We start from the raw sequence: 10371 nt of genomic DNA, 5'->3' as shown, positions 1-10371 counted from the left end.
GCCACCTACCTTGGCCGGCTTGCCCGGGAGGCCCTGGACTCTGCAGGAGAAGAGAGGGAGCTGAGGCCAATGCTGTGCTCAGGCCAGACTGAGCTCTGCCCCCTGCAATCCAAGCCAGCATCATGGGCCCTGGGGCAGGGGAGACCCGGAGGGGCTGGTAACCCAGGCTTGTGCCAGCACAGGGCAGAGGCGGGGGCAGGAGGCTGGCAGCAGGCCGGCGGGGAGGGCCGAGCGCAGAGCAGGGCCCAGCGTTACCTGCTCAGGCTGAGGGAAAGCTGGTCCCCGCAGGCACGGATCTTGTTCTGCGCCTCGATGTGCGTCATGCTGCTGGCGTTCTCGCTGGCGATGCTCAGCACCCAGTCGCCCACGGCCACGCCGGCCTGGGCCGCCTTGCCCCCGGGCGTCAGCTGCAGGCAGAGCCAGAGCCAGTCACAAGGGGCAAGGGCCCCCCAGAGCCTGCCCTGGCAGCGAGCCGTGCGGCTTGGGCCAACGGCCCAGGCACCCGCATGGGATGCTGGGCGGCAGGGGCGCAGCTTCACGGGGTCCCGCCTTCAGCCACCCCCTGGGGTCACCTGATTCCAGGGCCAGCCTCGCCCAGCTGCAGTCCCACGCTCCCGGAGCATGGCTGGGCGCCCGCACCCAGGTCTCTCCCGCCCTGGAAGTGGCCATGTTTTGGGGCTGGAGGGACCTAGCCCGTGTCGGGTGCCCGTCTGCCAAGGTGTGACCTGGGGGTCTGCCTGCCTTGCAGCCCAGCGCTCTCTCCTGGCCCTGTGGCTTGACTCACCCACGTGGGGATCGGCCCAGACACCCAGGCCCGGCTGAGCAGGTAACAAGGCTCTTCCAGGGAGAGAAGAAGGAAGGGAGGTGGAGGGCCTGGGAGCTGTGGGAGTGAGGCTGTTTTGGACAAGGAAGGGGGTGAAGGCCCTTCCCCCGAGAGGTCTAGGCTGTGCACCCTGGGCTGCGCCGTGTCGGAGAACCAAGAACCCTTCCACTCGCCTCTGGCCGTGGGCGGGGCGCAGGGTCCCCGGCACACTCAGCTACGCAGGCAGCCGCGCTCTCCGGGGCTGCTCTGAGCACAGTGCCGCTGGCGAGGCCCCGCTGGGCTGCTCTGCCCTGCAGTCCAGCCCGTTGCCAGCAGGGGGCCAGGGGCCACAGGAGCACAAGGCCTCCAGGAGCTCCTGCCGGCAGCGGAGCAGCTCCTGCCGAGGGGCTGGGTCCTGGGTGCAAGCCGGCCTGCCTCCCCGGGAAGCAGCAAGTCCAGCTCCAGCAGCCCCACGGAGCCGGGCGCTCCCCTGGGGCACAACCCGGCCTCCGCAACCGCTGGCGCACAGCCTCCGGCCCAGGGGAGTCGGGAGCCCGGAGCCCTTCCCCTTCCATGGGCACAGGAGGGAGACTGGATGGGACAGGGGTTGGCCATGCTCAGACCAAGCCACAGGCACAGGGCCCAAGGGCAGTGCCCCGGCTGAGAGCCCTGGCCACCCACAGAGCCCAGAGGGGCAGCACCCCCCAGCGCCAGGCGCCCAGGCCTCTGAGGCTTGGGAACAAGGGGGTCAGTGTGGCTGGGAGGAAGCTCCTTCTAGAGGCTCGCTGACCAGCTCTTCTCCCTTCCTCAGCCTGCAGGCAGGGCCCGGGCAGGCGGGGCTGGTGCCGGCCGCAGGCTCCCAGGGCAGAGCGTGCTGGGGACCCAGGGCCAGAGTGGCACAAGCTGCGGCCGAAGGGCGAGTCGACTGCTCCCCCCATTGCCGGTCTGAGGGGGCGGCGCGGGGGGCAAGGGGGGGCACTTGGAAGGGCTCCCCGCTGGCCCCTGGCTCCCTGCAGCCGGGGGCTCCCCCCGGCCCGGGCGCTTTGAAACGCCTCAGCGGCGCCTCCCGACCAGCCAAGTAACCGCTACGCGGGTCGGAGCTGCAGAGCGCAGGTATTTCCTAGGCTGTGCCTGCTGGGCGGGCCAGGGACCTCCCCAGCAAGCAGGCCCCCGGCTGGGGCAGGGAGACCTCGGCCTGCTCCCGCACCCGCCCTGCCTCCCCCCAGCACCCCGCCCCAGCGCCCCCCCCCCACACCCACCTGGCCCCAGCGCCCCCCTCCCCACACCCGCCCCGCCTCCCCCACCCCCAGCACCCCGCCCCAGCGCCCCCCCCCCACACCCACCCAGCCCCAGCGCCCCCCTCCCCACACCCACCCCGCCTCCCCCACCCCCAGCACCCCGCCCCAGCGCCTCCCCCCACACCTTCCCCGCCTCCCCACCCCACCCCCAGCACCCCGCCCCAGCGCCTCCCCCCACACCCCGCCCCGCCCCCCCCACCCCACCCCCAGCACCCCGCCCCAGCGCCTCCCCCCACACCTTCCCCGCCTCCCCACCCCACCCCCAGCACCCCGCCCCAGCGCCTCCCCCCACACCCGCCCCGCCCCCCCCACCCCACCCCCAGCACCCCGCCCCAGCGCCTCCCCCCACACCCGCCCCGCCCCCCCCACCCCCAGCACCCCGCCCCAGCGCCTCCCCCCACACCCGCCCCGCCTCCCCCACACTCCCAGCACCTCCCCCCCACACTCCCAGCACCTCCCCCCCACACTCCCACTCCCAGCACCCTGCCCCAGCATTCTGCCCTGCTCCCAGCACCCTGCCCCACATCCCCCACTCCCAGCACCACCTCCCTCGCTCCCAGCCGGGTCAGGACCCAGCCTGCCAAGCTGCAGGAAGGGCCTGGGTCAGACCTGCCCTGAAGCGGAACCAGTAGCCGGTGCACTCAGCACAGAGCGGGGGGGACACGCCTGAGTGGGCCCCTGGGTCCCAGAAAGCCAGGTCAGTTGGGCACATGTGCGGGCCTCTCTGAAAGGCACGGTGGGAGCTTGGCTTGCAGGGCCAGGCGGCAGGAAAGCCTGGAAGTCACCCCCCCCCCACTTCCTGCTGCCTTTCAGCGCCCTGCCTGCCAGCTGCGGAGTGCCAGGATCCGCACTCGCCCTGTCCTTGTGTCCCCGCATGCCCTGATCACAGCTCCAGGAGGCTGGTCTGGAGCCAAGCACGGCCCCAGCTCAGGGCTAAGCATTGCCTGGAGCTGAGCCCCACACAGACACGGGTCTTGGCACCCCAAGAGCCAGAAAACCTGCCCGGCCCCCCAGCCAAACACTTCCTCAGGGCCCACAGGGGCTGCCCCGGCCCCGCGGAGCCTAGGCCAGGCACCGGCCCAGCCCTGCCGGAACTGCCCAGCAGCCCATGGAGACACACACACAGGCCCCACCCGGCACTAGCCAAGGGCACCATGCCCAGCGCGGCTGTGGGCTCCGGGGCTGCCCCCCACCACACCAATGGGGCAGGCACTGAGCAGTCCTCTTGGGGGCCCCAGGGATTCTCACCCCTCCTGGGCTGTCGCCAGAGCCTGGCCCACCAGCCCTGATGACAGCAAGGGCGTATTTTTATCCTGCCTGGGCCTGACCTCAGCAGCTCCCCTGCAAGGCCCCACCGACGCCAGGAACAGCCGAGCCTCCCAGGCCCAAGCCCCACCTGCTCCCGTCTCTCACCCCGCAAGCCTCGGGCCAGCGCGGTCCTGCTCCCACCAAGCCCTGCTCCTAACGGCCTCATGCCCTCCCCGGCACCCCGAAAGCCCTCAGCCCCCTCCCCCAGCACAGCCGAGCCCCCGCCGAGGGCCTGCTCCGTCCTCCCCGGCACTGACGCCCCGAAAGCCCTCAGCCCCCTCCCCCAGCACAGCCGAGCCCCCGCCGAGGGCCTGCTCCGTCCTCCCCGGCACTGACGCCCCGAAAGCCCTCAGCCCCCTCCCCCAGCACAGCCGAGCCCCCGCCGAGGGCCTGCTCCGTCCTCCCCGGCACCGACGCCCCGAAAGCCCTCAGCCCCCTCCCCCGCACAGCCCAACCCCCGCCCAGAGCCTGCCCCGTCTTCCCCGGCACCGACGCCCCGAAAGCCCTCAGCCCCCTCCCCCCGCACAGCCCAACCCCCGCCCAGAGCCTGCCCCATCTTCCCCGGCACCGACGCCCCGAAAGCCCTCAGCCCCCTCCCCCTGCACAGCCCAGCCCCCGCCCAGGGCCTGCCCCGTCCTCCCCGGCACCGACGCCCCGAAAGCCCTCACCCCCCTCCCCCCGCACAGCCCAACCCCCGCCGAGGGCCTGCCCCGTCCTCCCCGGCACCCCGAAAGCCCTCAGCCCCCCTCCCCCAGCACAGCCGAGCCCCCGCCGAGGGCCTGCCCCGTCCTCCCTGGCAGCGACGCCCCGAAAGCCCTCAGCCCCCCTCCCCCAGCACAGCCCAACCCCCGCCCAGAGCCTGCCCCGTCCTCCCCGGCACCGACGCCCCGAAAGCCCTCAGCCCCCCTCCCCCAGCACAGCCGAGCCCCCGCCGAGGGCCTGCCCCGTCCTCCCCGGCACCGACGCCCCGAAAGCCCTCAGCCCCCCTCCCCCCGCACAGCTCAACCCCCACCGAGGGCCTGCCCCGTCCTCCCCGGCACCGACGCCCCGAAAGCCCTCAGCCCCCTCCCCCCGCACAGCTCAACCCCCGCCGAGGGCCTGCCCCGTCCTCCCCGGCACCGACGCCCCGAAAGCCCTCAGCCCCCTCCCCCTGCACAGCCCAGCCCCCGCCCAGGGCCTGCCCCGTCCTCCCCGGCACCGACGCCCCGAAAGCCCTCAGCCCCCTCCCCCCGCACAGCTCAACCCCCGCCGAGGGCCTGCCCTGTTCTCCCCGGCACCGACGACCCGAAAGCCCTCAGCCCCCCTCCCCCCGCACAGCCCAGCCCCCGCCGAGGGCCTGCCCCGTCCTCCCCGGCACCGACGCCCCGAAAGCCCTCAGCCCCCTCCCCCCGCACAGCCCAGCCCCCGCCCAGGGCCTGCCCCGTCCTCCCCGGCACCGACGCCCCGAAAGCCCTCAGCCCCCTCCCCCCGCACAGCTCAACCCCCGCCGAGGGCCTGCCCTGTTCTCCCCGGCACCGACGACCCGAAAGCCCTCAGCCCCCCTCCCCCCGCACAGCCCAGCCCCCGCCGAGGGCCTGCCCCGTCCTCCCCGGCACCGACGCCCCGAAAGCCCTCAGCCCCCCTCCCCCGCACAGCCCAGCCCCCGCCGAGGGCCTGCCCCGTCCTCCCCGGCACCGACGCCCCGAAAGCCCTCAGCCCCCCTCCCCCAGCACAGCCGAGCCCCCGCCGAGGGCCTGCTCCGTCCTCCCCGGCACCGACGCCCCGAAAGCCCTCAGCCCCCCTCCCCCAGCACAGCCCAACCCCCGCCGAGGGCCTGCCCCGTCCTCCCCGGCACTGACGCCCCGAAAGCCCTCAGCCCCCTCCCCCGCACAGCCCAACCCCCGCCGAGGGCCTGCCCCGTCCTCCCCGGCACCGACGCCCCGAAAGCCCTCAGCCCCCTCCCCCAGCACAGCCGAGCCCCCGCCGAGGGCCTGCCCCGTCCTCCCCGGCACCAACGCCCCGAAAGCCCTCAGCCCCCTCCCCCTGCACAGCCCAACCCCCGCCCAGGGCCTGCCCCGTCCTCCCCGGCACTGACGCCCCAAAAGCCCTCAGCTCCCCTCCCCCGCACAGCCCAACCCCCGCCCAGGGCCTGCCCCGTCCTCCCCGGCACCGACGCCCCGAAAGCCCTCAGCCCCCCTCCCCCGCACAGCCCAGCCCCCGCCCAGGGCCTGCCCCGTTCTCCCCGGCACCGACGCCCCGAAAGCCCTCAGCCCCCCTCCCCCCGCACAGCCCAACCCCCGCCGAGGGCCTGCCCCGTCCTCCCCGGCACCGACGCCCCGAAAGCCCTCAGCCCCCTCCCCCTGCACAGCCCAACCCCCGCCGAGGGCCTGCCCCGTCCTCCCCGGCACCGACGCCCCGAAAGCCCTCAGCCCCCCTCCCCCAGCACAGCCCAACCCCCGCCGAGGGCCTGCCCCGTCCTCCCCGGCACTGACGCCCCGAAAGCCCTCAGCCCCCTCCCCCGCACAGCCCAGCCCCCGCCGAGGGCCTGCCCCGTCCTCCCCGGCACCCCGAAAGCCCTCAGCCCCCCTCCCCCAGCACAGCCGAGCCCCCGCCGAGGGCCTGCCCCGTCCTCCCCGGCACCGACGCCCCGAAAGCCCTCAGCCCCCCTCCCCCAGCACAGCCGAGCACCCGCCGAGGGCCTGCCCCGTCCGCCCCGGCACCGACGCCCCGAAAGCCCTCAGCCCCCTCCCCCAGCACAGCCCAGCCCCCGCCGAGGGCCTGCCCCGTCCTCCCCGGCACCGACGCCCCGAAAGCCCTCAGCCCCCTCCCCCAGCACAGCCGAGCCCCCGCCGAGGGCCTGCCCCGTCCTCCCCGGCACCGACGCCCCGAAAGCCCTCAGCCCCCTCCCCCGCACAGCCCAACCCCTGCCGAGGGCCTGCCCCGTCCTCCCCGGCACCGACGCCCCAAAAGCCCTCAGCCCCCTCCCCCTGCACAGCCCAACCCCCGCCGAGGGCCTGTCCCGTCCTCCCCGGCACCGACGCCCCGAAAGCCCTCAGCCCCCTCCCCCTGCACAGCCCAACCCCCGCCGAGGGCCTGCCCCGTCCTCCCCGGCACCGACGCCCCGAAAGCCCTCAGCCCCCTCCCCCTGCACAGCCCAACCCCCGCCGAGGGCCTGCCCCGTCCTCCCCGGCACCGACGCCCCGAAAGCCCTCAGCCCCCTCCCCCGCACAGCCCAACCCCCGCCGAGGGCCTGCCCCGTCCTCCCCGGCACCGACGCCCCGAAAGCCCTCAGCCCCCCTCCCCCGCACAGCCCAACCCCCGCCGAGGGCCTGCCCCGTCCTCCCCGGCACCGACGCCCCAAAAGCCCTCAGCCCCCTCCCCCGCACAGCCCAACCCCCGCCGAGGGCCTGCCCCGTCCTCCCCGGCACTGACGCCCCGAAAGCCCTCAGCTTCCACTCAGAGCAACAGCCACCCCCGAGGCAGAGCTGGAAGCCCCAAGCCACTGTGGTGCAGCAGCCCCACTCCAGAGCCCCCACTGCTGTGGGTGAGGCCCCATGGAGCCCCTCTGCAGGCAAGTCCTGGCCCTCCAGCCCTCCTGGACACACTGCTCAGTCCCCAAATGCTGGGCCATCAGCACCCGCCTGCAGCTTCCCTGCCCCTGGGGCACCCCAGCACCCCAGGCCTCTGCAGGGACCTCGCCGCGCACGGGGGCGGCTGTCATCAGCTGAGGAGCGCTGGGCCTGCGGGCGCAGAGCTGAGCAAGGGGGAGCCAGCCAGGGCTCCAGCAAGAACATGGGGAGCAGACACTGCAGCCCCCAGCTCTCCTCTACCTGCCCTGCCCAGCAGGCTGTGTGCCTCTGCCCCCTCGGCCATGCCCAAGAGCCAGGCCTGGGCACCGCCCCGAATGCCAGGCTCCTGCTGCCCCCCGCTGGGCGCTGGCCAAGGAGGTCCCTGCAGCTGCCCCCCGCAGAGGGCGGACTCTCCAGCACGGCTCCTCCCCCGGGTCCCCCCTGGCCTGAGACGGCCTCTGCAAGTGGTGCCACTAGCCCCTCGCAGGGCTGGGCAGCCCAGAGGCAGAGACCCCAGCCTGCTCCCGCCTCCAACAGCACAGAGGCGCCACATTCCAGGGCTTATAAGGCAATCCCGGGCCTGGGCCCGGGCCTGGGCCCCCAGAGCTGGGTGCTGTAGGGGCCACAGGGGAGCACAGGCCAATAGACCAGGGTGGGTCAGGGCTCCTGGCCACCAGCTACTGCACAGGGACCCCGACAGGCTTCCTCCAGCTACAGCCCCCCACGCTGAGCCACGGCCCTGGGGGTCTCACTAGCCAAGGCATCGGTGCAGCCACAGCAGCCACGCACACAGCTCGGAGCCAGCCCCCAACGCCGCAGGGGACAGACCCAGGCCGGGCCCTTTCAGAACCAGCCAGGCACTTGGGGCAGCGGGGCTCTGAGGAGGTGCCCAGCAAGAAGCTGGGTCGGAACAGACCCGGCCGCTTACCGCAAGCCCTGCCCCCAGGACTGGGGCAGCCCGGCAGGGGACAAGTGTCAGAAGCAGCCACCTGAGCCCGTGCCTGCAAACGCCAGAGGCCCCGGCGCCGACGGGCTTTCTTCGGGCAGAGCCTCCGGGGGAGCCCAGGGCGGGCGTCCCACGAGGCGGGTTTTACCCTCCAACCCTCACGCCCAAAGCGAGCCGGTCGGCTCCAGGGTCACCGCCAGCCCCACAGCAGCCCCGGGCCGACAGGACGAGGCTGGGGAGAAGGGCCTTCCCCGGGCCCCTATTTCCCCTGCCCCGCCAGGGCTCTGCAGGGCATCCGGCCTGGGCCCAGCAGCTCGAAGGGGAGGCGGAGCCTCAGCACAGCTGGTCGGGGGCTGTGGCTGCCGTTCTTACCCTGGAGATGGAGAGGGGCATGTTGAAGTCCTTGCCCCCCTGCAGCCTGAAGCCCCAGGGCGCTGGCCCGTCCAGCTGCACTTTATAGGAGTCCATGGCGCTGCTCTCTGCAGGGAAGGAGACCAGCCGTTAGGAGCAGGACAGGGCGCTGCCTCCAGGGCTCAGTGCCATCCCCCGAGCCCCCAGCGACTCCGCCAGGGCAAGGCCAGGCCAGCTCAAGCCAGCAGACAGGAGAACCTCCCCAGCACTTAGCCCAAGGGCCCCTGCCCCAGGGGACGCCCCGAGACAGCAGGGCAGCTCCACACCCATCACTGGACACTGGGGACAGGCTCCACCCAGCTGTGGCTGGCAAGACCAACCCCCGGCCAGCCTTCCCCACACTGCTGCAGGCAGGGCCCCGCATCCCCACGGGCACTGGTGCCAGGCCAGCAGGGAGGCAGTGGGGACTCTGCCCCCAAACCTAGCGCCACGCCCCGGCTGCCCTCCCCCACGCTCTCCAGCAGCTTGCAGGCTATATAAGGCGTGTAAGACGACACTGGCATATTCCTGGGCTTCTTGGCCGGGCGGGGAGGGCCGGGCGGGCGGGCTGCTGCGTCAGACATTCCCTGCGCTGGCCCGGAAAGCCAGATGGAAACCGCCCCCAGCCTGAGAGCAGCCCTGCCCCCCCACTCGGTCCCGCCTGCGCCCCCCGGACAATGCAGCCCTGCCCCCCCCACTCGGTCCCGCCTGCGCCCCCCGGACAATGCAGCCCTGCCCCCCCCACTCGGTCCCGCCTGCGCCCCCCGGACAATGCAGCCCTGCCCCCCCCACTCGGTCCCGCCTGCGCCCCCCGGACAATGCAGCCCTGCCCCCCCCACTCGGTCCCGCCTGCGCCCCCCGGACAATGCAGCCCTGCCCCCCCCACTCGGTCCCGCCTGCGCCCCCCGGACAATGCAGCCCTGCCCCCCCCCACTCGGTCCCGCCTGCGCCCCCCGGACAATGCAGCCCTGCCCCCCCCCACTCGGTCCCGCCTGCGCCCCCCGACAATGCAGACCTGCCCCCCCCACTCGGTCCCGCCTGCGCCCCCCGACAATGTAGCCCTGCCCCCCCCCCGGTCCCGCCTGCGCCCCCCGACAATGTAGCCCTGGCCCCCCCCCGACAATGCAGCCCTGCCCCCCCCCCGGTCCCGCCTGCGCCCCCCGACAATGTAGCCCTGGCCCCCCCCGACAATGTAGCCCTGGCCCCCCCCGACAATGTAGCCCTGGCCCCCCCCCGACAATGCAGACCTGCCCCCCCCACTCGGTCCCGCCTGCGCCCCCCGACAATGTAGCCCTGCCCCCCCCCCGGTCCCGCCTGCCCCCCCCGACAATGCAGCCTTGGCCCCCCCCCGACAATGCAGCCTTGGCCCCCCCCGGTCCCGCCTGCGCCCCCCGACAATGTAGCCCTGGCCCCCCCCGACAATGCAGCCCTGCCCCCCCCCGACAATGCAGCCCTGCCCCCCCCCCGACAATGCAGCCCTGCCCTCCCCCGCTCGCTCCCGCCTCTCCCCCCCCCGGTCCCGCCTGCCCCCCACTCCAGGGCCCACTTCCTCCAGGCAGCCGCGCACCTGGGCAGGTCGGGGCGCGGGGGCTCAACCCCCCCGGGCCAGGAGCACGAGGCGGGGGGGGGGCCCTGCCCTGCACGGGGGGGCAGCACACGTGGGGCGAGCGGGCCGGAGCCGCCCGCGGGGGGGGGGGGGGGGCGCGGATGCTGGAGCCAGACCCCCCCCCCCCCGTTACCTGCACGCGCCGCCGGCTCCGGGCGGGGCAGACTCACGCTCTGAGCCGGCCCCGTCCCGCCAGTCTCTTCTATAGCCTCGGGGCGGGGCCATCGCGCCCGCTCAGCCAATCAGCGCAGCCTCACCAAGACCAGCTCGGCCTGGTGCGCCTGCGCAGTCCTCCTCGTCCTCCCGCTGCGGGGCTTCGCCTACTGCCTAGACCGGGGCACTGCAGGCTCCGCGGGGGGAGGGGTCTGCGCGGCCAACAAACCCCGCCCACATAGGGGGGATAGCTCAGTGGTTTGAGCCTGGGTCTGCTAAACCCAGGGGCCCGTCTACACTGGCCCCTTTTCCGGAGGGGC

The 10371-nt window shown here is 74.3% G+C and overlaps 1 protein-coding gene across 1 annotated transcript; it reads right to left on the bottom strand.

Moving 5' to 3' along the window:
• Positions 1 to 6: 6 nt before the first annotated feature.
• Positions 7 to 8704, bottom strand: PDLIM7 (PDZ and LIM domain 7; the record flags this gene model as incomplete). The annotated part of the gene is made up of 4 exons (XM_075918708.1): positions 8580 to 8704; positions 8275 to 8381; positions 256 to 407; positions 7 to 40 (listed from the first exon to the last, which is right to left on the bottom strand). Coding segments are annotated over exons 1-4 (297 nt in total), but the record flags the coding sequence as incomplete, so codon positions are not given.
• Between the last annotated feature and the right edge of the window lie 1667 nt (positions 8705 to 10371).

The sequence above is a fragment of the Pelodiscus sinensis genome, unplaced genomic scaffold (genome assembly GCF_049634645.1).
Source record: "Pelodiscus sinensis isolate JC-2024 unplaced genomic scaffold, ASM4963464v1 ctg124, whole genome shotgun sequence".
NCBI lineage: Eukaryota > Metazoa > Chordata > Testudines > Trionychidae > Pelodiscus > Pelodiscus sinensis.
The sequence above is the reverse complement of the archived record's forward strand: the minus strand, read 5'-3'. Positions and strand labels throughout refer to the sequence as shown.